The following is a 26,593-nucleotide window of genomic DNA, read 5'->3' as shown; positions in this document are numbered from 1 at the left end:
GACAAAAGATAAGGCAGCTCCGATACACGGCCTCGACATGTAGCCCTGCTCTCAAGCTACGACATATCTAATTTATATTTATTGGCACAATAATAATGAATTTTTATGAAGAAGAGGCGACGCCGTCGTATCAACTAGTTTACTACTAATACCTTCGTCGAATCAACCCGGGGGACCCCTCCCTAACGATACGTCCTTGAATTAATCCCAACCTTCGCGACATCATGGCGGCCGATTGCAGTGCACAATCCATAATCCGCAGCGCGAACAACGGCGTTGCTCCGTCACGCCTCGTCAGGATTAACACGCGCCCGTGCGTCCCGCTCGTTCGCGCGATCACGAAGGGACGCAAAAAGTGAGTTGAGAGAGAGGTTCTCGATCGTGACTCGGTTACCGATATTGTCCGCTCCTACGCATCAGCCGAGCCGCGCTCGCAAGCGTTTCGCGAAGTCGCGAACGCGAGAGATAACCTAATTATCCGATCCGCCGCAACTTCACGTCTCTAGTCGTAACCCTTGTTTTTTTTTCCTTCAATAGCGCGGTCGCGACCGGAGGTACCGACGCCCGTGAGACAATCTCGGCGAATTTTCTCAGCCAAAACGACTCCCGGCGTCGGCGTTTAACCGTCGCATATCGCGCGGCGGCGATCGGGTTGGTGAACGCGTTGGTCGCGTTGGCGCGCGCGCGCGCGCACGCGTTGTGTGTGTTTTGTCCGTGTGCGTGTGTGCGCGTATCCCGGCGCCGTGGAATGCGCCGCAGTGGCGGTCGAGGGGCGACGTCGTGAAAACCGACCGGGATCGTTCTCGCTGCGGCAAGTGCGGGGCAGTCGATACTATGCGCCACGACGGATCGAGGCACACGAGTGCGCCCGGAATTGGCGCGCAGAGCAGCACGTGAAGTCCCAAAGGCGGGTAAGTGTCCGAGACCGGGTTCGTTTCCCTCTTCCTCCCCCCTTCCCCCCCCCCGCTGGCGGATCTTGCTCGCCGTCGCTCGATCTATCGACGTGACGTTGGGCGCAATTGGGTCGCGAAACGGCCGATATTTTGACGAGAAAACTTCACACGGTAGTTTCATGTTTCATCGAGAGTAAACACGACGCGCGTATCGTGTATACTTATTCAGGGGCGTAGCCAAGATTTTGATTTCGGGGGGAGATATATTTGAAAAGATTTAAATTAATATCAGCACGTATTATATGTACTGAAGGTGGTAACTAGTGAACTTTCGAAATAAAATTGAAAAAAAAAAAAAAAAGAATTTCTTTCTCGAATTATGTTGTAAATCTCTTAAAGACGCTTAGAATGACTTTTCAAAGACAATATAGTAACAGGCAAAAAATCCCTGCTCATAATATATGCAGAATATTTGCTTTGTATTTAGATGACTGTACATTATTTAGAACACTGTATGTGTGAATGAAATAAGAAGTTGCGTCTTTTTTCAGTGAAAACGTAGTAAGATTTCTCTTTCTTATTTCTCTTTCATGTCTCTCTCCGCTTTCAACCTTTCGTTTTCGTACTTGGTTCCAAAATTTCGGGGAGGGATTTATCCCCCCAATCTTCCCCTGGCTACGCCACTGTACTTATCATATTCATTTATTTATTTCGGCCGTGCTTGATCCAGCAACGTCAAGTTTTTTGCATTAAGGTAGTTCTCCTGTCCTTGTACTAGAGTAAATCGATTTTTTATAGATTTTCTTGAAACTGTGAATATACGTTAACTTAGGTGCGCTTTATGCGTGGTATAAACTTCAGTACCTCTTGCGGTATAAAAATCGAGACACTGAGCCTCCAAAGTTTCAATTTTTACCAAAATTTAGTAAAAGTTGAAACTTTGAGGCTCAGTATCTTGATTTTTTATACCGCAAGAGATACTGAAGTTCATACCACGCATAAAGCACACCTAAATTAAAACATATATTCACAGTTTCAAGAAAATCTGTAGAAATCGATTTTCTCTAGTACAAGGATCTGAGAACTACCTTAAAACCTTGTCGACCGAAATGAACGCCGCCGGAGGATGCGATTGCGCTTCTCGCGTATACCGGCGTAATGAAAAAAAAAAACGAACCACCTGATCTCGCGCAACGTTACGTCGACGAGATAAGTATCTTGGAATTTTTTCTTACGACGCGCGGAGCGTCAGTCGATGATTAATTACATAGCATATCGTCAGCGTGATCTCGCGAGAGGAACCGCTCCTTTCGTTTCCGCGGCGCGGGAGGATCGACTCGCGATCGTCGTAGTCGCGGAGGACTTACGTCTATTTTTAAATCGCATTACATAAATCGCACGTCGTCTCACGAACGCGAGGTTTACGAGTAAACGATCGTGACGCGCCGTTCGCACGTTCGGGCCCGCGAAACCCCCCGTCGCACGTGTCCCGCGAAACCTTAATAAGTGCCCATCTACAATAGGTGCTTTAAGTCCTAGTCTTTGTTTTAGAGAGAAATTACATAGGTTCTAAGCCTCAAGCCCTAAGCTTTTAAAGATAGGAATTGGCCAACTCGCTTCGGGCTTAAGAGCAGCGCGAGGAACACTCAAGGAAATATGTCACAGTTTAGAACATAAGGCTTAGGGCTTAAAACACCTATCGTAGATGGGCACTTATTAGGCTTTCATCCCGTAGAGCCTCTTGTTTACTTTGGTCCATATTCGCGGCCGGCGGATCACGTCGCCGAACGCGGCTACGTACGTTCGTTCGCGCGCGGTTTTATTTATCTCGCGCGAGCGCGCGCGCGTGACGATCGCAAACGTCATTCCCGAGCAATGAGAAATTCGAACCGTGTCGCGCTCCGAGGCTCGTAGCCGAGGAGAGAATCCAATTTCCGTTCGGCGGAACTCCGCGTTTTGCCGTCGTCGACGAGGCGTTATCGTCATCACCGTCGTCGCTCGTGGCAACCGCGAACGTGCACCGCTGCGTGTGACGTGACTCTCGCGCTCTCGTCATCCGCATTTTCCGGTCGCGCGGTATTTCACCGGCCTACACCTATATGCACGCCGTCGGATAAAGACAGGCGCGTAATAATGAACGGAAGACGTCGCGATCGCGCGCATCTTTTTCGCGAAGGTAATTCGATATATTTTTAAGAAAACGCGCGTTTACACTTTACACTCCCGACGCCGAACATGCCCCCGAACGCGTGAAATTACGCACGCTCGTGTGCCGTGCGCATCGTGTGAATTATTCGTGTGTCGTGACTCGCCGAGCTGCGTCCAACGGCGGCTATGGGCATTTATAAATGAACGTAAGGTCGAAGAGAAAATGTCACACGATATTAGATTAATTAATGAAGACGCGGTCAGTCGTAAGATTGCGTAATTTTTATAATATAAAATAATTTATAAAGAATTTTTGAAGATGAAGATATTTTATTTTTATATGATTTTCTCAAAGATAAAACTTTTCCGACTTCTCCCCCTCGCCGGTTGTTGCAAAGATGTTAACGTGACCCTGTCGACAAAAGAGGTCTCAGCCTCTAGCCTCTAGCGCATATATTAAAACGCGAGCGTGCGAAGCGACCTTGCGGCCTGAAACAAAATACGCGAGGCGGAGGAGAAACGACTGTCGCTGCCGGGGCGGTGCGGCCCCTCCGTCCTGCGAGATCGGTTTGTGACAAGGAGAGAATCGCGGCATCCTTCGCGTCTTCCTCGAGAGCTCGCCGGACGACGACGACGAGGCAGCGTCGCGAATCTGCGATGTTCGCCGCCCCCTCCTGGGAGGCCGCTTTGAGGTACATCTTCGGTAGACTCTCTTTTTTTCCGGAAGCGAGAAAGGTTCGACGACCTCGGGTCTTTTTTTGCGGTATTTAACGTGAGGTTGGAATGACGAGGCGAGCTCGGGAAAAGATACCTGAAAGAGGAAACGAAATAAATTTCGAGGACAAATTGCATTAAAACGAACGTCGGAAGAGATTCAGTCGCGAGATTCTGCTCCGGTTATTACAGCGAGGATAAGATTCATCGAGTCGCGGTTTGTGGCCCCGAGCATGTACCTTTTCATTCCCGAAAGTTGCGCGATATCTATTCCCGTGCGCGTCTAATTAATCATTTAAAAGGCCGAGTTCGTCGACACCTCGTCGAAAATTATCGACCGCGAGTCGCAATTTCACGCGGCGTCTCTCGCAGCGAGGTGACGTACTTATATACTTATTTCTGTGACAACCGTCTATATCTCTCTCAACGGGCGACAAAGAACGCGCTCCGGGAAACCGAGTATTCTCGGCGCGGATTTTTGTGAAACGCCGCTCCACGCGCGCGAGCGGTCACGTGCGCGAGCGATTAGCGTTTTATCGTCGATCAGGTCGATCCTACTCGCGATCAACGTGCCTTTCGTGTTTCGCGACCTTAATCGTCGCCCCCCTTTCTCCCGCCCCCTTAACGCGAAGCGATCGATCCTCGCCCGAGAACTTGCACCGGACACGTGCGATAGTGCCCTGCGAAAAGCGTTGCGGTGTCGCGTGTCTCACTATTCCCCCCCTCCCCCCGAAGGAAAGAATGGGTTATATTTCTGCGAGTTCGCAGATGCCCGTCGTCGTAAATGCAACGCGCCCGTTCCAGATGCGATGTAAAACGGTCATTTAAAGGCCCGACCTAATTTCGCGAGATTATCCGGGGACGATAAATTGGCAGACGATTCGAGAATCGGGGGAAACGCGCCAGAACCCCCCCTCGACGCCCCCCCGATTGTATTTCATCATCGAGATGCGTTATGACCGAGGCGCGTTTCGCCTCGCGATGTGCCCCTCCTGAGAAAAATCGTTTCTTCTTTTTTATCATCTTGAAAGTAATTTGGCGAGTCGCTGAAATATTTGCGTGCCAGCCAGCGAAGAAAGCTGGGGAGTTGGGGAGTGCATATACTTCAGGGGAAGAGTGCATACACTTCCACTATTATGTATCTTGAAACGAGGTGAAAATCACAAACGTGAGGAAGTTCACTAGAGTATCTACGATTTTATTTACCGAAATCCCAGTAAATCTGTGAAAACTGTAATTTTCACCTCGTTTGAAGATACGTAATCGATCCCCGGATTGAATGTGTATTACGGAAACGACCGGGAAATAATTTAGAAACCGGGAAACAATATTATCGCATGAGCCGACAGATAAAGCTCGAGATCGTCTGTCGCCAAAGTTCGAGACGTCCGAAGTTGTAATCGATATTTCTTACGTAATCTAATCGCCCTAATCGGACGTTCGCACTTTTCTCCCGACGTTTTCAACTCATGTTCACTTATCGCGGCACGTTCGCCTCTCGAGGTATTAAAAACAAAGGCGAGGAGAAAAGTTGAGAGGAGTTCGCTCGAACCTGAGATAGTATAAACATGAGGAGATTTCAGCAAACGCCTGTTCGCTACTTGGTTCTTTTCTTTTTTTAACCCTTCGTAGTCACACTTCTCTAGAATCCTCCCGCGGTAGTCACACTGGGTCGTATTGACCCAGTCGATTTTTAATGGTTGCCATTTTAATGGTATCAGTCCGATCGGGTTCAAATAATTCTGGAACATACCTTGAACATTCTAGAATATAAAACAACCGCGGTTTTGTGAGAAATCAAATGGCAACATGTTGAAAAAAAATCGTGAACGAGTACATGATTAACGGTCTCTACCTATAGAGGATAGGTACTTCAAACTCTTATAGATGACGGACCAAGCCCCAATTTAAGCTAGGCATTTAGATGATATTTAGATCCAAATGAAGATGGGTCAAATTGACCCATGTGTGACTACGAAGGGTTAAAAGGTTTGAGATGAGTTCAATCTTATCACCGTGTCTCCCACTGGGGGGTTCCAGTTTTTTGACACAAATCTTTTGGCACCTTCTTTTCTCGCTTGCTTGTTCAAACTTTCGTTACTTCGTGCTCCGAAGGGTTCCCAGACAGCACAATATACAAAAGCGGGACACAAGATGTCTTATGATATGAAGACGTCTTGAAGACGTCTTAATGACATCTTTAATCTTAATGACATCTATGCCCCGATTTTGGACACTGTGTCGTCTGGGTTGCTGTATACGTTAAGCATTAGCTTCCAACTTGGTTGCCAATTACGACAATCCATCTGAGCGCGATAGGAGCACTCTGACCGATAAAACCCTATATAGGCTGTTCCGCGCGACTCCGGTAAAAACGTACCGGTATCTATCGACGTTTTATCAGTCAAAGATGCGCTCGCACGCTAACGTTTTTAAATAACCTGCGCGTATACGGGATGTAAGTACCGCGTTGGCGGGCACACGCGGTGCGGGAAGCAGGCGAGTGACCGAATTCGCTATTTAGGCGGGGGGGCCGGGGGGGGCCCGCGCTACGCTGCCGCGTCGCGCACGCCGCGTTCCGTCACGCGGCGCAGCGGAGCAGAGCGCGGGGCCGGGGGCACAGCGCAGTCGGGTAGTGGGGCGGCGTGCCGCGAGAGGGTGTCGCGCGAGAAAGAGAGACAGGTCAGGGCTGGGGCTCACTGGCAGCCAGTCAGTGCGCTCGCGTGCGGTGTGTCAGTCGTGTTGCATCTGCCTGCCAATCCTCTCCTCTCGCTGCCGCTCCCGCGCGCGCGCGCTGCACTCTCCTTCCTTCTCCCTTTCCCTCTCCCGTTTCTCCCGCCTTTCTCTCTCTCTCTCACTCACTCCTTCCTCTCCGCCGCGCGGAGGAAGTCGCGCGTTCTGCCGAGCGCGCGGCGGCCAGCCGAGTTCCCGGGCGCCGCTGGAGTCCGGCGGAGCGGAGCGGAGCGAAGCGCAGCGAGCGCGTTCGCGGCGGATTACGTATCGTATACGTCGCGTCGTGTGGGCTGTGCTGCACGGCTAGTAACACGACGGACGCAATGCTGACGGTACGCGCGCTTACATAATTGCCCCGGTCGTCGGTGCGCATTAACGGCGCATTAACGCGACGCGAGACAAAGAGCGAAAGAGAGAGATAGAGGGGGAGGGAGAGAGAAAACGAGCGAGCGAAGTGCGTCCCCACGGCAACGGCGCGCGGCGGTGGTTGTTCGTACGCCCGCGCGCTCTGCTCGCCGATTTTACTCCGTTCCGCGATCACTCGGGTACGTATACGACACGTAAAAATCACACGTTACACACATCCCCACGCGCACATACATAATATACACATATAATATATATATACGTGAAACCAGCCCTCCCTGCCCTCTCCGTCCCGCTGTCCGCGTCCCGCTTCCTTCTCCCACCTCGGTACGCCTATGCGTATCTCCTTCTCTCTCGTACCCTTCCGCTCTCCGTTCCCCTCTCCCTCCCTCCCTCCACACTCTGACAGCTTGGTCGATTCACGAATCCGCCGGGGCCAGACAGCTCGCGCTCTTTCCCGGGCCTCTTCAAAATAAGGCCAAAAGGTTACGTTCCTCGCCAACTTCGAAAATCCCCCCTCCCTTTCCTCCATTTCCCTTCGCCTCCACGCCCTTCGGTCCTTCCCTTCCCTCTGTCCTCGTTCTGTTTTTATTGTTTCTGCCCGTTCGCTTTTGTTGACGACGAAAGGGGGACGTCGGCAACGGTGTCGTCGTCGTCGGTCATTGTCGTTGAAACAACGATGACGATCACAAGCGGAAAATCGCTTCGGAAGGCGCTTTGTAAACATAGGCGAGTACGTGGAAATTTTCTTTTCTCTCTTCGCGTCGCTCGCGCGGTTCTGTTTCTCGGCGCTCGAGACCTGAATGAACGAACGCGCGTGACTCCTGTCTCCCGTCGTCGTGCGAATTCCCGCCCGGGGGGGAAGGGGAGGGGGAGGGGGTACTCAATGAAATTCGATACCGCTCGGATCGCGGTGTCGTTGCACGACCGGATACTCTCACCGCGGCGCGGCGGCCGGCGATATTAATCGCGTAACAACTCCCCGAAGCGAACTCTCGATCCTTCGCCGATCGCGTTTCTCAGATTTCTCCCCGCGGATTAGATTGTTAAGTAGGTGCGTTAAAGTTGCATCGACACAAATAATTCCGGAAACGCCGATATAAAGGTATAAAGGGGAGGAAATCTCCGCTAAAGTTCACGGGACACGACATACAGATCGATATTTCTGTAGCGTTTAATTTTGTTGCCCCCCCCCCCCCCGCGCAAAGAGAGTTTTGCGCGATACTCATTACTACTTACGCTCCGCCCACTTTGCATCTTTGATTTTCGCCCCGCCATCTGATTCTGTTTTTTGTCCTTACTTGCCTTTGTTTGTTTGTTTCTCACACACAGGTCTGGCATCAATACATATATTGCACATTTATTTTCTATTTATTTTGAGACTTGCTTAGAGAGAAAGCGAGAGAGGGAGAGAGAGAGAGAGAAAGAAAGAAAGATGAGAGCATACGAGGGCGCAGGCTGGCCTACGAGCGTGGCGGCGTTGCCGTGCGGGGAAGACCTAGTAATGGATTTGTTTATATTTTTTGTATTTGCCGATGATCCTCCCGTCGATGGTCGTTTCGCTGGGCGGTACCAGTTGGAGTATACAACAGCAACCACAACACCAACAGCTGCTGGTGGTGGATTCGGTCGCGCAGCAGCAGCAGCAACGTCAGCAGCAACAGCAGAATCAGATCGTCGCGTCGAATCAGGCGTCGTCGTCGTCGTCGTCGGGAGGTGATCTGCAGCAGCAGCAACAGTGCCGCAAAATGACTGACCAGCGAGAGCAGCAGCAGCAACAGCAGCAGCCGCAGTCCCAGTTTCAACAGCAGCAGCAGCAACAGCAGATCAAGGGCAATGACGAGCCGAGAACGAATCTGATAATCAATTACCTTCCGCAAAACATGAACGAGAAGGAGCTGTACAGCCTGTTCGTCACGATTGGCCCGGTCGAATCCTGTCGGGTCATGAAGGACTACAAGGCAAGCTGCCTAATTCCTAAATGAAATCTCATATGTCGGCTTTTATGTAAAATTTTTAACTTTACATCTCATTTTCCAGACTGGTTACAGCTACGGCTTTGGCTTTGTGAACTACGCGAAAGCCGAGGACGCGGCGACGGCGATAAGCACGTTGAACGGGCTTCAGGTGCAAAATAAACGTCTGAAGGTGTCGTTCGCTCGGCCTTCTGGAGAAGAAATTAAGGAAACGAATCTTTACGTTACGAATTTACCGAGGTAATTATTTTTGTTCTTACTTGGATTTTCGTCTACCGATGGATCCAAGGATTACGCGATTTATTTAGTCACGTTTCTTGAGATTTATATTTTAGTGTTATTTTTTTTGTTCACAGTAGAATAATTCTTCCATTTATAATTCCTTATATTTGAGGTGGTAAGAACTGGGAATCGAACCCGGGTCTTTTGCTTGGCAAACGATTTCTCTAGCGCCAAGCTATCCTGGCTGATCCTGATAATACGAAAAATATTGTATTGTACTGAAAGACACCATTTTTATATTTACAGAAATATAACGGAAAGCCAGATCGACGAACTTTTCAGTAAATTTGGCAATATTGTGCAGAAGAATATATTGAGGGATAAACTGACCGGTTTACCGAGAGGGGTAGCGTTTGTTAGGTGAGCGAACGATTAGTTTCTATAGTTAATTCCGATTTTTCTATCCTTTAAATATTGATGAGCAGTTTGCGTTCGTGAGTACCGTACTTATACACGCACGGCAAAAAACGGTAGCCTCGGTGGTTTAACAAATATCAATTTATGACACTTGCACATTTTCGTCAAGTATAAATAACGCGCCGGTATTAAAGATTGGAACAAATTCAAAACAGCTGCTCGCGGCAATCATACTATATCGTTACACAACGACGGTCGTTGCATACATCTGTGCGCGCGTTATTTACTTTGCGAAAAGTTTCCTGCCAAAGTATTTTTGTACAGCTCCTGGTTTCAATTGCACAATTCTGATACGCTCCCTTTAGTCTGGCCCAGATAACTGCAAAACGTGAATAAACTAGGGATAGCGGAATTGTGTGAGAAACAGGCTGTGTTGGAAATAGCTGTTGCAATCTATGCCAACAGCTGAGAATCTCGCTAAAATGACCCTTGGCTATCCCGTTTCGATTTTGTCAAGCTTAGAAAAAGGCAGAGGAAACAAAAATAGATAGCAGAAATTAACGCTCCTACAGAATATTTTGAAGAGCGTAAAAATGTCTTGCGCGTATCGTTACATACTTAAGTTATTATCTCTGATAAATAGATATTTAACGCATCCACGATTTTGAAACTTGATTTATACTGATAAATTTCAATTTCCTCAATTTGTCCCGATACAGATTCGATAAGAGGGAGGAAGCCCAGGAGGCTATCGCGCAACTTCACGGTACAATACCGGAGGGTGGATCAGAGCCGCTTAGCGTAAAAATCGCGGAGGAACACGGAAAACAAAAGGCGGCGTATTACGCAGGCTGGCAGGCGGGGTACAATCAAAGCCGCGGTAAGTAATTTTATACCTTGCGAGACCGCTGCATTAATAGACTTTATCTCGTAGCTTGGCAGTGGTAATCAATATATTAAGCGAGTTTCTTATGCGCGCATTGTTCTTGGACATTGGAATTTAGAGCTCTCTCAAACGAGCAAAAGATAGGGTTACCACTGCCTAGTGGGGCTTGCATTTTTGGCTTCTACGCTAAGAAAATATATATACATATATGTATTAGCTGAAATATATGGTTAATATATGTATATATACATTATATAATTTATATAATTTGCATCTTTATTACGATTGTTGTAATATGTCTAGTCTATATAGGAGAGCACTAGTTGAAACTCGATGTTTATTACAATTATTTCGTTTGATCGAAAGATTATTATATTTGCCTGATATGCCGAACACGATTCTTTTGATCGAGCGTACACTCGATTTTTCTCGTATCTCGATATATTTCTCAAGTTTGCTAGTGTAGATCATTTTTATATGGCGCAATGCTTCTTATCGCGACACACGTTACTATCGTATCGTCGCGCTTCGAGATGTCTCGCTTCGCACATTCAGCATTTTTCCTCCGTCTCGGATAAAACTGTTTAATTTTACCGCGTGCGTATTAGCATAGACAGACGATTGACTCTGTAGCATATATAGGTTGCTATTCATATATACATTATATATATATTTTTTCTTTTTTTTTTTTGCCCTTTTGTCATACTGATATCTAACGTTAAAATATTTTATCAGATAAGATGGCTGCATCTAAATCAGACCACCACGACTTAACGCACTAAGCACCTTTTGTATACACAGAGAACCGAAAGGGTGTTTATATTCTGACACGTTACACAACACGACCACACACGTTAAAACGCGGAGAGAGATCTCTCCGAGAGCCGAATGACTGGAGACACGGTTTCCCGCGTTTCTTTATACTCCTTTATACGTCTTTGTTTTCTTTTTTTATTTCTACTTTTTCGAAGTCGTGCGCATGATTCGATATTGAGAGAAAAGACTCTGCCTCGCTCGGGCGGTTCTCGGGCGAAAATGGAAAAAAAAGACAAAGACAACCGCTTAAAGGGCTCTTCGCCGTATATACGATCGAGCGGGCAAGAATGTAGTGCTTGTCTGCTTGTGATAGAAGAGTCTTGTGTGTGATCTGATGACGAGAGGTACGCGTGGTACTATTATGTACACGAGACACACGGCTAGTCAGTCAGTCAGTGACACGCGGCGTTTATGCGGTATATAAACACCTTACACACCGGGAGACACACCCCGTTGCCGCACGGAAAAAAAAAATAGGAAAAAGAGGGAAAAATGCCGTTGATAGAAACTTTCAGTTTGGATGCTGGCTAGCTGGACCGATTACTTACGATTCGCTATCTTCTGTTTATTTTTTTTTTTCTAGCTCTGCTGTTATTGTTCGTTTTTTGCTTGATACTTTGTTGTTAAGAGTACTACCGTTGCCCATGTACAATGTTATATCGAGCACACAGTAGCTTCGCGTTCGCCGATATTAAATATCATGTTCCATATGGCTGATGCTGTTTGTGCTTTAGCGCGACTAAGGCGTTGTTTAAGTTTCTGTACGATACAATTTTGTTAAACATATATATATATAATATATTATTTCCTATATATAGTGTCCGAAATATATATTTTGTTTTCACAAACATGTGTACGTTCTGTCTTCCACTGGTAATTCTATTCCAGTCCTGTTTAATTTTAAGCGAATCCAAAGCGAGGGCGATTTGTAAATTACGTATTGTCACAAGCGTTCGATTATTATGTTGTGAAGGAAAGTGGAATTAATTAGTGCTTGTTTCTCAAGAGACGGATGTTTTTAAGTTACCGATTAATTTCCCAATTGGTTCTCCGTTTGAACGTTAAATTCGTAAAACCAAGAGGATACGAAAGCTCGCTCGCTCGCGAAAAGACACGCGGATTTTCGTCTTTAGCGAATTTGGCTGTGATTGATTGCGATCTTATATGCTTTAGTAAGGAATCCAAGTGCATGATGCTGTGTCCTTATCGAGCCGTTGTAACGCGCGAAAATGGAACACCTATATGAAAGACCTAATCAATGACGTTTTCATTTCTATGCATGCCTCGTGACTCGTGAAGGAGAGCGTCTGTACCCGACGAGGAATAAATATCAGCGCTATGCTCATTACCTATACTGAAAGGGGCGAGAAACGTTGTTGTTATTGTTGTCGCCGTCGTGCCGTTGAACGTTCCGAGAATGTTATATATATATATATACATATATATACGCGTACGCAGCCGTCCTTGCAGTTGTAATCAAATAAAGGCTTCGCGAATTTTATTCACGGAATCGAGTCGCGTATACTCGCAATGTGTTCCACCGAGACGTGACTTGTAATCGCGCGAGGAACGTTCTCCGCTCGGCGGTTTTCGAACGGTTTTAGATAGCGAATTGTTTGTTAATCATATAAATTGCGCTCGCCGAATCGTTTGTTAATCGTATAAATTAATTCTACGTTATGTAGCGTCTCGTTTATATACAATTAGAACGTACGGTAATTTTCTAATTGAGACTCAATTTTAGCGTTTAAGTTGACGTTGGCGAAAGTACCGAAGAATATCGTGTGTATTCCAACGGAAGTGTGATATGTAAATTTATATACAAGGCAGAAAATGAACGTGGAGTAAACTATAACGCGACTAATTTCTTTAATGTCGGAAAGACTCGATTTATTTTGCACTAACATAAACTTAAAAATTATACTTACTTTAGAGAGAAGCGTTAGTTTATAAAGTTTTATAAAATAATTTTCAAATTTAATCTCAGCCAATAACCTTGGCGCTTGTATGGCAAGAAATTTTGAAGAGAGATGTGACTCTATTGAATAGAAAATTATAAGAGTCCTTGATATAACTCATGCAGCAATGTATTCGAAGGTCATTATACACCAAATACCGCAATATGATTTTTGCTCAACGAACGTAAACTAGTCGCAGTTATTCGACGTGTCTAAGAGTTACAGTGTATATATAAATCTGTTTCGTAACTTTTAAGTCTTTGCGACTTTCGTTGTCCCGAACACCATGGTAGAAACGTTATCGTATACTGCGAAGATCGATATAATTAATGCGCAATTTGAATTAGATTTCAATAGCGTGTTTCTTTTGAGATATCTTTTTTGGACTAGATACAGCGATCCTTCGTAAAATGTTGCGCGTAATACATACGAGAATATAATCAATCCGGCGAGATTGATCTCAACGATCTAGAGAATAATGAAATCCGAGAATAGACTTAACTTCTCAATTGTCTGCTACATAGATAGTGTTAATTCTCAACGTACGAAAAAGTGGACACACGCGGCAGATCTTGTAGTTACGTAACAGCCGCTACGGTCTTTAGTAAAATTTGCAGATGAAATGAATAATCAATAAACATCGTTTCTCTTAGTAGGGGTCGATATCTTTCTAAAATTTATTCGATAGCCAAGGAAAAAAATATCACGTACGCATGCTTTCTCAAGAATGCGTCCGACTATGTTCTCGGTGGCGGTCTCGAATGGTAAAAGCGAAACGAGTAAGGCAGTATAATACGTCGATTTAGCTACAGGATATTATGTCTCAAAATAAACACGTATTTTAAATACAGAGCAAAGACGTAGGAACATATATTTATTAAGAAAAGAAAACTAATTTGGCTGCATAATGTTCCTAAAAGAATTTTCCCCAAAGAATTCTTGTTTCCTGTTATAAAATTAACTTGAAATAGCGCGAAATTAACTTGGAAACCGAGAAACCCCGATCTATATAAGATCGGAGCGATGAAGTTTTTATTAGAGTCTGACGAGACGAAGAACGTCGTGAAAAGATGTTCAAATCAACATTAAAGAGTTACAAGTAGCTAAATCGACTTTTATAGCACTCTGAGCACGTGCTCTCGGTGCCTCAATATATCAGCCACCGGATGCAAACGGATATCAACGGGCACATGGCCTTCCGTTTGTCCGTATCGGCCTGTGATGAACCGCGAGGAGCTACGCCACCGAATACATTTGGCGGTATCAATAAATTAGCTAATTAACGATACACAATATTGAGAGATAGACGAGGTCGCTCGATTTTTGTAGAATAGAATCTTGCATCGTCTCGCGGACTCTTTAACGATTCTCGCTGTTAGACTCTTTCGTCTCCCTTTGAACTCTTCAACGACGCTTTAAACGACCGAACCGGCGGCGAGAGTGCCGGAGAGAGGTGGATCCTGAAAGCTAGAAGTAAACGTGTATGTCCTTCGACCCTGACAATCGTCCATCCTCCGTGGATTTTTATCGCATCTTGCCCAGTTGCGTGCGACAGAAGGAAACAGAATGCGATTACATTCGGGGTGCAACGACAATACGGGTAATTTTTCTCATCGTAAATGGACATCCGTGATTTCGCGAGATCCCCCTCCTGATAATGCGCCTCCTTACCGCGCGTGTAAAATAAGACACCTTTACAAAAATAAGAATATCGTCTTCAGATATATAGTCTTTGATCGTTATACACTTGTAAAATAAAAATTTGTGTTAATATTATTGCAGTGCCATACGTAACAGCGCTAAACTATTTGACTAATGACTGCAAAAGTAGTTAGAAAACACTGCCTAGAACTGTGGTGTCGATTCCGTCGGAGATGCAATTCAAGTACGAATCATCTTCGATGCTTTATAATCTTTATATTACGAATTTTATTGTACCAGCAGTAAATCGTTTGTTCCTCGTGTCTGATCGCGTTCCAGTTTCTTCTGTCTTGTCGTAGATCGCGTTTTTGCAAGAGGGAGATTCGTTCTCGTCCCTAACTGGCGTTCGTGCGGATACACTTAATATACAATAATCGTAGAATTAATTACATAATAATTATGGCAAAACTTTTTTCTCGGAGGACTTCGAGAAGATTGTTAAAACCGCATAAAAATGTCACACACATCTCGATTGAGGTATACCCGACGAGCATGCTAATTAGGAAGTCAATAAAGAGGAGTATGTATATGAACGCCCCAAGGTCGCTGATGACGTTGCCATCAGTTAGGGACTGAAACCCCAATCGCGTAACGCGTTCGAGGACACGATCCACCTTGCTCAACTGTAAGATACTTTAGACGCTGCTTCGCGTAAGGGAACTTTTAGGAATTTAATATTGCGAATGCGCCGGCGTTTGACCCGCTTCGGTTTACTGACCGATCGATCGTCGGCGAGCTGCGAGCCGATGGACTACATTTTTAAACGCCAATGCGCGTTCGCGGATATAGTTTTATATGCCGAGTGTTGCGCAGGGATCTGGTCTAAAACGACAAGACAATGTATGCACCGCCGCGCCGTCAATTTTCTAGTAATTATAATAGTTGTAATACTTTTCTTTTTATTTTCTTCTTTTATAGTTTGTTTTATCTCCTTGCACAGTTTATTTCATCTTTGTCGAAGCTTCGTGTGAAACGTGTATAATTGGCTATCTTTTTCTCTCTCTTTTTATTTATTAAAATATTTGAAACATTTAATTAATCGAAAGTCTTTAATGCTTGTCATGAAGAATGATTTATATATAATTTAAACAATCTTCGACGATCGATTGATCGACGAACCGATACGCAATATGTTGCACAGCACGATCGCTGCTAGATGATAAGAAGATCGATTAAACGTTGAAAACTTCATCAGTAAGGTAGACAGATTAATATAAGGCATCTTTCCACGCGCCATGAGAGAAACTTTCGTCATTTCTCTAATCGCAGACAATCTATGTTGAAGATTAAACGTCGAGAGTAACAAAATGTGGATAATCGGCGAAGGTATTATTTAATTAAAAAATCTCGACGAAATGTAAAAAATTAGTATTAAACGCCAACGTATCTTCGGATAATTATTTATCATCAAACGTAAAAGTTTATCAAATAGTACCTAATTTGCGAGCGTGGCGTCAAAAATTATGATATATTGTATTACAATATCGAAATCCGTTCTTTCTTTCATCAAAAATTGCGACTGGATACCTGAAATGCGAACTTGACTTGGCGTCATAATCGAAAGATGCGATTGTAATTAGATATAACTTTAAACTGTTAAGTAGTAAATTGTAAGGTTTAACGGATCGAAGAATGTGCGAAATGGTTAATCCCGAAGTCCAGTAGTGCTAACGATGGCTGTGATAAGGATAAGGAAATACTAATGAGAATTGCAAAAAGAAAAAAAATATACTGACGAAACAAGCGGATTAGCGAAGCTTCTCTTCCTCTCTTTCGATCTGATTTTTAATGCCGATATAAATTAATTTTGATGTATCAGCCGTGTACAATACACCAGTATAATTACGTTCGAAAAATAACAGCGAACTGACACATTGGACAAATAGCTTCTTCGTAGCGTCTTAGTTGATGCACGATATTGATTGTGGCTAAGTTAGCGAACAATACACGGGAGGTTTACAAAATTGTCGCATTTCTCTTGGCTACAAAGTAACGAATTTGTAAAAAAAAAAATTATTGATTCCAACTTGTGACTTGAGAGCTTTTTAAATTTTTAATGTTAAATATTTTTGTAATTTATCGTACGTTTTAAGTCGTTAAAAATCTTAAATAAATTTATTATTAAAAATCCTGTTATAATACAATGTAAAATATATAATCTTGTTAATTGTAAAGTTATACACATGAGTAATTTTATTTTGATTTAGTGTCGAATAACATTGTAATTAATTTCTAATTAATTAGACATTTTTTGTGCAAATTATGTCTGACCGAGGAAAAGTGCGGCAGTTTGGGGAACACTCTAAAGTTTTGGAGAGGAGAAATTCGGCTTTTTCGGCCTCGTTTAAGAACACCCGCGACATTTTCGATGATACATTCGTCGTATTTTTCTCTTGTTCGTTATGACATAAAATTACATATATAATATATATACATATAGTCTACGCAAATCTCTGAATTAGCAAAAGTTATCGTCGTTAGGCGAGTTTAGTGTCTCGTTAACATCAGTGTTTACAAAAATGCGACACACGTACACACAGCGATTAAGTATACACGCACACACACACACAATAGATAGAAAACACGGAAAACTACGACACAATATAGTTACGGATCAATGTTCGTATCTCGTACGGATATTTGTATTTAAACGTATTGAGAATTAAATGTATAAATTATTGTACCGACCGCCGCTTTTTGTGCTGATGATGTATAAAATCGATGGTATCCCTCGCGCGACGTTAAATCGACCTTAAGCATCCAACGACACACGGCGAATTCAATTTCTGCGAAAGAGAAAAATGAGCTATGTCACACCACGCACACACACAGAAAATAATGGGCTCTCTGTGATACTTTTGTACAAATTCGTTTCCCGCGGGGATTACGCTAATTAAAATTAAGTGTTGAAAATCAGAGCTGCAAGCATTGCGCGCCTCGCGAATGTCTCTTTTCGCCTCCTCCCTCCCGATTTCGGGTGGAGTTTTTTATAATCTTGACAATCGGAGAGTTGAAGTGTACGACGAAGTTTCCTTCGCGAGAGAAAGAAAAATCATCAGGACAAAAAGTAAACCCTCCGGAGGACTGACGTTTCAAGAATGAAAATAGGAAGAGAAACGCGTCGTTAACGATCCTCCGGAGATCTTTCTAATCGATATCTTATATCTTTCCTATTCTCGTTGCCGCAATCGCGAGTTTCCTCACCGCGGTCGCTCATTAAATTTGATTAAAACACTAGAAACCGACATATACCAAGTCTAAGTCATTCGCGCCACCCTCTTTCTCTAATAAAATACGCTCCTCCTTCGTCTCTCTAACATCTCTCGAAAAATTGAAAGTCGATCATAAATACATAAGTATCAGAAATGCGCAGCAGAAAGAAAAAATATGCTATTTTTTTTTATAATATCAAGAAAATACTTAAGGAAAACAGATATTGAAAAGAAACTTCAAATCTTGTTGTGTTTACGAATCTACCACTATAAATTAGATAACACAAATAAATTTATTTATCACAACAAATGTATATTAAGATATATAAATTTATTAAATTAAAAAATAGTAAAGAGTAGAACTTCTTTCAGTTAAAAATGTCGAATCGCGTTAGCAAAAAAGATATGAAGGAAGAGCGTCGGTATCGAGACTCGTTTTTCGGAAACGGCTTGTAACTGCTCGCTTTCATCTCAGACATTCTCAATTTTCCAGGAGGAAGCGGGATCAGCAGCGGTGGCGGCGGTGGCGGCGGCGGCGGCGGCGGCGGCGGTGGTGGACGGGCTCGCAGCATCGGGGGTCCACCCGGGATGGGCATGGGCATCGGCGGTAGCGGTCCGGGCATGTTGAGCCGAGCCGGTGGTTTTGGGCCGCGCGGTGGTGGACCCCACAGTGGCGGCTTCCTAGGCGGTGGCGGCGGCAGTGGCGGCGGCGGCGGCGGTGGTCCGGGTGCTATGCGGATGGAGAAGATACACCCGCATCGATTTAATCCGATCGGCATGGGAGGCGGCGGTGGCGGTTACGTGCAGTCGCACTTCTGGTGACCGTCGCGACGTGACGGCGACGACGACGACGACGACAATGACGATAACGATGACGATGACGGTGACGGCGGAAATACGCTTACATTCGCCGCGACGTTGGTCGCTGGCTGAAGCCCTCTTCTCGTCTCGTTCGAAATAAAGCTCGCGAGTTTGGTCGCTCGTAGCGTAGCCGAGAACTGGGGAGGTAGGTTCGAATAGAACCGGATTAGAACTGGCTTTCCCATTTACAGGGTGACATACGAGAAGATTGCTCGATGTTGATATCAGTGTCAATAAGAATTTTATTAATATTGAAAGAAAAAATAACGAGTATTACGCTTTGAAAGGCTGTTTTATCGTTTGTTAACGCATGTTATTGGAGAATGTTGTTTACCGTTTAAAGATTATGCTGAGCATATTTTACTATTAATAAAATAGTTTTGTCGATATTGATGTTGAGATCGGGCTTGTGGACCTTCTCGTGGATCATCTTGCATTTTCGCGATAGCTACGGCAAAACTGGATAGTTGTAACTTTATTGAACTCGAGGATGCCGTGCATCCTTAATCTATTCAGTTTTTATCTATTGGACGCGTTGGATCTATTCGAAAATTATTCCGATCGGAATCAATTTTCCATTCGTTCACAAGATATCGTTCGGAAATCTTGCTAACGTTTCAGATACTATCCGAACGTTCGTAACAGGATAACCGAGGAAAAATTGAACCACGATCGGAATCGCTATCGAATAAATCCTTGCTATCCCGATTTGTCTGTCCGGTTTTATTTCAGTTCCTTTTACCTCGTGCGCGATCGTGAAGCTCATGAAAAATTTACATTGTTGTTTAACGCTAAAGCATGATTATAGCAGCCTCGTTTTTCCGACCATACGTTGATATTGATAATTTAAATTGTGTATTGTAAATTACACACTGATATTATTCACTAATAAAGCTAAATGAAACGCGACACGCACTTATAATCAGTTTTGCAATATTAAATTCAATTTGTTTTAATAAGCTCGTGACATTCTGATTCGTCGAACGTTGCTTCACGATCGCTCGAACATTTGTTCGTCAGTGTTCGGCTTATATTATGCAATACGATATAAAGTTTAATAACAATTTCCCTCACCGGTGAACTCACGGCCATGAGGGGTTGGGGGACGCAGAAGGGCTGCGTTGTGCAAAAGAATAAGAATTCTATGTGTTGTAAATTTCATTTTTTTTTTTTTATAGTTCTAATTCTTGAAACTTTACAAGACATTTAATCATAAGACAGAGTTTTATCGTAGGTCGAATTTGGGGGGGGAAGTCTTAGGACACGGGGAAATGTTCTCCGTTCGACGCGGCGCTGGATATCGGTGGTATCCTGCGGCGAACGAAAATTTGTAATATATTTGTGAAATACGAATATTCGTTTTTTTTTTCTTTCCTTTTTTTTATCAGATAGGATGCTCGTGACAAAAAGTTCTTTCGGGAAAATCCAATATCTGCAAATGAATTAATGAAAGAGTTTGTCATACAAAAGGGATACCAAAATTAAAATTTGAAAGTATTATTTTACTAATTAATACTTATTGTATTAAATTATGATTTTAAAAAATATATAATATTTACGTTTAAAGTGCGATTTTTTATTTTGTGTTTTTTTATTCTCGTATTCGTTCATGGCCGCTTTTATTTTAGGTATTGGATCTTCCGAAAAGGCACGTTTATAGTTACGATCCACGATCGAATTCCAAATCGTTCTAGTTCGTCACGAGGCCGAGAATACGTGATCCGAACGTGTGCTGTAGTTAATTTAGATTAAGAGAATTTTAAGCACGTGCCGCGCAGGAGAACAGGGTGAATGTAATTTATTTTAATATTTGAGAGCAGTATTAGGACGAGATCGCGTATTCTTTCGCAGTCCTGTGGACACACCTTCGGCACACGTCGCACGGTGTATTTAATTTCATCCGATTTCATCCGTAAATGTGTTGCTGAAGAGAGCGAGAGAGAGAGAGAAAGAGAGAGTGTGAATGAGAAAGAGACACATCGTAACACATGAAAGAAAATATTTATGTAAAGCCGTAAACTACTTCTTGGAATAAATACCATTAGCAACTATATGTTTAACTTTTGTTAATTGATCGTTAAGCAAGTATCTCAAGTTTTTAATTAATTAATATCATTTTTATTAATATTTTTTTATAACGCGGATGAGTCGATATCAAAATTTTGTACGTCGCGTGTACTTAAGGTCTGTTGATTAGCGTTAGAAGACTTAGCGTCGGTGAATCTCGAGAAGCGTTCGATTTTGAACAAATTGATCACCATCGTTATCCTCGCCGCCAGTGGTGTACATAGACCTCATAGGGAGACTAAGGCACTGTCGCGACCTTGTAGACGATGAGACTGACTTTTTATAAGGGACAGATTTTAAGCGAGTACGTCGAAGTCGCGCGTCAATATTTTTAGATAAAAGAAGAAGAAGAGGAGGAGAAATAACTGGAGCTGTACTTGCCCCGAACCTGTGCGGCAGGTTCCAAGGACAGCGCACCAATTGTCTATAAAGAAATCTGTGATTTGTACAAAGAGGAGTAAATGAGAGATAAAGTCGGTCATCTTAGAGAGGCGAAAGGGGAAAGGATCGTTATTTTACGTCCAAGTGCAACGGAGATAAAATCTGAAGCAATAAAGAAATAAAGGTAGAACCAATCCCTCTGCTGATGAAGCATTAAGTTAACGTTACGTTTTATAGAATAATGCGCAGAATCTTAACTTGACAACCATCCATTCTCATAAGCAAATCGTTTAATAAAATCACACTGTTGCTTTTATATTAGATATGATTTAGTAATGTTTTTAAAGTTACCTGAACATTATTATTATTATTATAATTATTACGTCTCTATTATTATTATTATATTATTTTATCATCGTCATTAAAAATAGGCAATGTATAACTATACATATCGATCTGCAGGCTAAGTAGTGTAATTTATTTATCACGTTAATATAATTATCATTCTGCAATGTATGTGTAAATCATCGAGATTTGTGTAATTGCTAAGAGTAATCAACTACGTTAACGAGAACTAAATGGCGATATAAGGCGATATACTTGATTTACAATTGAAACGGATTCGTAACAAGTAACAGCTGAATCGTGTAAGTGACACGACAATCGACATTCGTTGCGAATTTGAAGCAACATACACATTTCCAAATGTATAAGTTCGTGCATAAGAAAAGATCGTAATAAATATCGAAATAATATTGACGAGGAATAATTATTAACACATTTACATGAATTGTGATGTCGCACCAATGGATGTGTACCAAAAAAAAAAAAAAATTCAATAAACTACTGTCCGCTGCGAAGAGGAGTTCTCTTATAACGATACTTTACGAAACTTACCGTAGAAGTACGACCTGTTTTGAAGGTATTGCGATTAAGTTTAAGTTCGTGTCTCTCTGAGGAGAAGATTGCGGGAGTGTCGAGACGATTACTGGAAAATATTTTATTAACAACATATCGTCAGATGTTACACAATACAGATCTTTTATTAATAATTCAGTGAAAAAGGAAATGGCTTTGCAAGAGAAAATAAAAACGAAAGACCCCGATTGTGTCGAATGCTCTTGACGCGTAGCATGTTTAAAAATGTTTCTGCGATCAAAATTTCCTATGATGCACATTTAGTTTCATCGACGAGTACGACCGATCACAGTGTTGCCCTTCAAAAGGCAGCTTGCATAGAAAAAGGAAGCAAAGTGCCCGATGACGAGCCGCAACGTAATCGTTCAATAATCTTCCCTGCCAACACTGTTTCGCGCTGTAAACGTAACTGATTTTTACTGACATTTGTTATACAGATATTTATACGTTATTCTATTTACATGTTATCGAAACGTTGAAATCATAAATCACATGAGCAATTACGCGATACATATTTTTAGCGTATATAATATACATTTCACGTGTCCCAAAAACAATTTTCAAGCTAACCAATTTTCTTAATTTACTTAACACTTACTGAATATTACATTTCAATCACAAGATAATTATCTTAAATTTCTACATTTTCCGCGGATTTAACTTGAGATTTATCACAAGAGCTCGAATAATACGTTCTGGAATTTGTCTACTTTTCGTCAAGAATATCCCGCGCTTCAAGCTAGGCTTCACGCTTTTCACTGTTATACATTATTGCGGAGCGCGTTTCGACTAACGTTATTCAATATACCGTCACAACGTAATTCGCGGAGGCACATATTTGGAGGAACGAGTTGCGAGTGAAAAGCGCGCTTCCAGACTGACGACTTCCAAGTTCGACCGGGGAACTTTATAACGCAAACGATTCCACCCACAGGATGCTGCGGCCTAGAGATTAGCTGGCAAACTCGTGAAAAGGAAACAGGAAAGGGGCGGTTAGACCAAGATACGTGAGTTTATCCTGAAGAGCGACTGCATTCTTTCCTTTGCGCGATACTCGTTAAAATAAATTTAATATGCGCATATTCCTTAGAATAATAATACATTTTTTTAAACGTTCAATCGCGTTAGGAAAGGCTACTGCCTGAAAAGGATCCTAAAAAAGAGGAATTAATTCTACAATACTTCAACTTTTTTTTTTTTTAAGCGTAATTTTGATAAGAGGGACAAAGCATGCTTTGATATCCATATCTCCAAAACAATGAAGATCCACGTAATCTCTGTACTATATAGAAATATTCTTTTCCTTTTTGAATACAATTCTAAAAATAATTTTGAAAATATATACATATAGATTTAGATTAATTGTACTTATTTATTATACACATGAATATTTTAAATATGAAAATTATTGCCTTTTGCAAGAAGCATTATACGCTGAAAATGTGTGTTAAGCTTATTATCAGACTCGACAAACTGAAGAATTATTCCAGGGAGATATCGAGACGGAATATCTCATCGCATCCATGTTGCGATCGGTTCTCAACGGTCGCAACATGGATCCATCCGATTCATTATCCAACCTTTGACCTACACCAGCGTCTTTTTTTGTAGGCTCTTCCCAACCGTTGTCGGGAACCCCATTGAACGAGCCGGAGTTCTCCCCAGGAGACATCGGCGAGACTTTAGAGGAATTTCACGCGCATCTGTCCCATGTGTGTTTCGAGACGCGATTCAGGCCCGGTAGAGTTTGTAGGTAGGACCATTGTCATATGTGGTTTTTGTGAAACTTATAAAAATATATCCGTCGTCTTCCCGTGTTAAATTCCCGTGGAATTTCCGTTGCAAGAAAGGCAAGAATAACGCAAGAATACAAGATAAGCCGGCCGCAAACCTCTTCCCATGGTTGATAGAAGCGAACCTTTTATCGCGCGCAGCTGTATACGCTTCACACATTTCAATTGTTACGCGATCGGTTTTACTTCGAGGAAAAATGTGACGCGAGTGTGTATATACAAAAAGAGCTTTCGCATTTTATTTCTCGGAATTGTGACTTATTAACACGTTCAAGCGCAAAGATAACGACGGACGCTAATTGTAAGGAGTAATGCGATAATAATAATATTCTAGAAAAAAAACGATCGAACGCGAATTGAAATTAATTGCGGTCTTTATTAAAATTAGGATCGAGCTTCTGGAACGCGTTTCGCGTACGCCAAAGCTCTCTTCGCGGCGCTCTTCGAATTCGTCATTATAATTTCTGATTAGAGCGATAAGGTCATACATTCGAAGCGCGGAGAGAAGGAGGGGAAACGGCCGGAGCGCATTGTTGCAATGACTCATCATCCGCGCGTTTCAGTTTATTTTCCTCGCGGCCGGAATCAACGCGCGAGTCCGGCGATGACACAAACGCGGGCTTTTTTTTTTAATCCTTTAACGGCTAGTGGGACACACGTTCCACCTATTAAAAAATCTTTCATAAAAAATCCAAAAAATGTGATAAAAATACTCCAGAACATGCAGGTATATTGTAAGAAACTTACACGGCCATTACTACGCTTATAAACCACTCCTACATTGAAGAAAACATTCCTGCAGTAGTTCAGAAACGTTACACGTTAAAAATCTAGCTTACATTATTCTCGAAGAGAAAAATTTTACTAGAACATATGGAAACCACCCTTTCAAAAACATAATAGAATGACACTATTCTAAACGCCCATAAATAGTGTTTCATTGTTAGAGGTGATTTTTCTTGCGGCCCTTTTCGTATATAATTTTGACAAAATTCTGCCTGAACTTTATGCTCATTTTTCATTTTTTGTGATTTTGACACTTTTTGACAAGGTGTGTAGCTGAAAGGTTGCTACCCTCAGCTTCAGCAATTCTTTCGTATCTATAGAGCCTATCCTCTTTAAAATGATACCTTAATGAAGTCCATGAAGTGATGTGTTAAACTCTTGCAAAAAAGTCGGCCGTTAAAGGATTTATGCTCGTTTACGCAACCGCCGTTTACCTAATCGCCCGATAAAACGCACATTCCCCCCGATTTATAATTCATTCACGTGCGGCGATCATGCGCGCGATACTTTCGGCCTGGGTCTCCTGGTTTTTCTCCTTTCCAAAATAGACTTCGGAGTTTCGCTTCGTGTTAGATATATGTCGCAGGGATTTCATGTAATTCGTTTTTTTTTTATCCTTAGGGAATCCATAAAAAACCGAGATATTGTGGAATGAATAAAACTCATGAATTTAAATTTATATAATTATTATATTTATATTTATAAATATAAATTAATAAGAATTTCTCAACGCACAATTACACAGAATCTAGAATTTTGCAAAAAAAAAACGAATTACACGAAATTCCTGTGATAGGTAATACAAGTCAACTGGAAATCGTGCGAAGAGGGAGAGACCACACAAATACAAAAATGGAGCGCAATTCGTGCACACTTTCAGCTGTAAAGGGAAATCCGAACTACAACAAAAGAGCAGAGTTACAACAAAATTGGAAAGAAAATTATATCGGATGTTTGTAACGTTATTTAGAGGGGGAGAGCAGGCACTTCCCGTCGCCGAAGGCTCGCCCTAGCATCAACACGCGCGTTGCTCGTAACGCGCGACACCCAGTACGTGAAGCACGTGCGTCCCGCGGGAGGAAGATACTCGTTTCCGCCCGGCGCGATACTCGCGGGAAATCGCGTTTTTTTTTTTCCTTGCCGGCGACGATAATAGCACGTTACATATCGGTAACGCTTTTCGTTCCGCGACGCCACGCACAACTGTTACAGGCGGTATCCCGAGGACGACTGATTGCGAGCGGAATCCGCACGAGCGGAGCGCGCGCGAGCGGAAAGGGAACCGGGTCGCCGCCGCCGGGAGAGTGCGAAGAAGGGAGAAAGAGAAAGAAAAAAGAGAGAGAGAGAGAGAGACAGCGGGCGCACACGTGGTGCCCGTGGGCACAGCTTCGAGAATTTTTGTGGGCCCCCCCTTCGGGCAAGGGGTCCAAGCGAGGGTCTTTTTTCAACTGTGTGAATTGCAACATGAGATATGCGAGGTCGCATATCACGACTCACGACCTCTGAAATAGAATTTCGAGGTAAAAAAAATGTGTCGAAATTGGAAACGAGCGAAATAAAACAATTTTATTTTTGCACGTACTGCGCGTTATTGCATATCGTGGAGCTTTAGAATTTTTTTTACATGTAAAAAATATATATCTACACTGTTAAATATCTACAATGTTAAATTATACTCAATTTGAGTCATTTTTAATTTCTATATATAGATCGCCACACACTGCTCCTACTAAAAAAAATATGTC

The 26,593-nt window shown here is 42.8% G+C and overlaps 1 protein-coding gene across 7 annotated transcripts; it reads left to right on the top strand.

The window, feature by feature from the left end:
• Window positions 1-237: 237 nt before the first annotated feature.
• LOC139815871 (sex-lethal homolog) lies at window positions 238-22,211 on the top strand. 7 transcript variants are annotated; one of them, XM_071783108.1, is made up of 6 exons: window positions 238-911; window positions 8,431-8,815; window positions 8,895-9,070; window positions 9,359-9,472; window positions 10,189-10,349; window positions 18,518-22,211. In XM_071783108.1, the coding sequence occupies exons 2-6, from the start codon at window positions 8,603-8,605 to the stop codon at window positions 18,862-18,864; spliced, it is 1,011 nt and encodes a 336-aa protein (XP_071639209.1). In that variant the 5' UTR covers window positions 238-911; window positions 8,431-8,602; the 3' UTR covers window positions 18,865-22,211. The 7 variants fall into 7 exon arrangements, with proteins under 7 accessions (XP_071639209.1, XP_071639207.1, XP_071639210.1 ...); XM_071783106.1 differs by having other exon boundaries at window positions 8,187-8,815; XM_071783109.1 differs by lacking the exon at window positions 238-911 and adding an exon at window positions 6,458-6,820.
• The last annotated feature ends 4,382 nt before the right edge of the window (window positions 22,212-26,593 follow it).

The sequence above is a fragment of the Temnothorax longispinosus genome, chromosome 7 (assembly GCF_030848805.1).
Source record: "Temnothorax longispinosus isolate EJ_2023e chromosome 7, Tlon_JGU_v1, whole genome shotgun sequence".
In the NCBI taxonomy this organism is placed as follows: Eukaryota; Metazoa; Arthropoda; class Insecta; order Hymenoptera; family Formicidae; genus Temnothorax; species Temnothorax longispinosus.
This window is presented reverse-complemented; position numbering and strand designations above follow the sequence as displayed.

Bases quoted from the DNA above. Each gene is read 5' to 3' on its own strand.
- LOC139815871 (XM_071783106.1), top strand. From the start codon at position 8,390: ATGATCCTCCCGTCGATGGTCGTTTCGCTGGGCGGTACCAGTTGGAGT. The intron at 8,816-8,894 runs GCAAGCTGCCTA...CTCATTTTCCAG, and splicing joins GGGTCATGAAGGACTACAAG to ACTGGTTACAGCTACGGCTT. The intron at 9,473-10,188 runs GTGAGCGAACGA...GTCCCGATACAG, and splicing joins AGAGGGGTAGCGTTTGTTAG to ATTCGATAAGAGGGAGGAAG.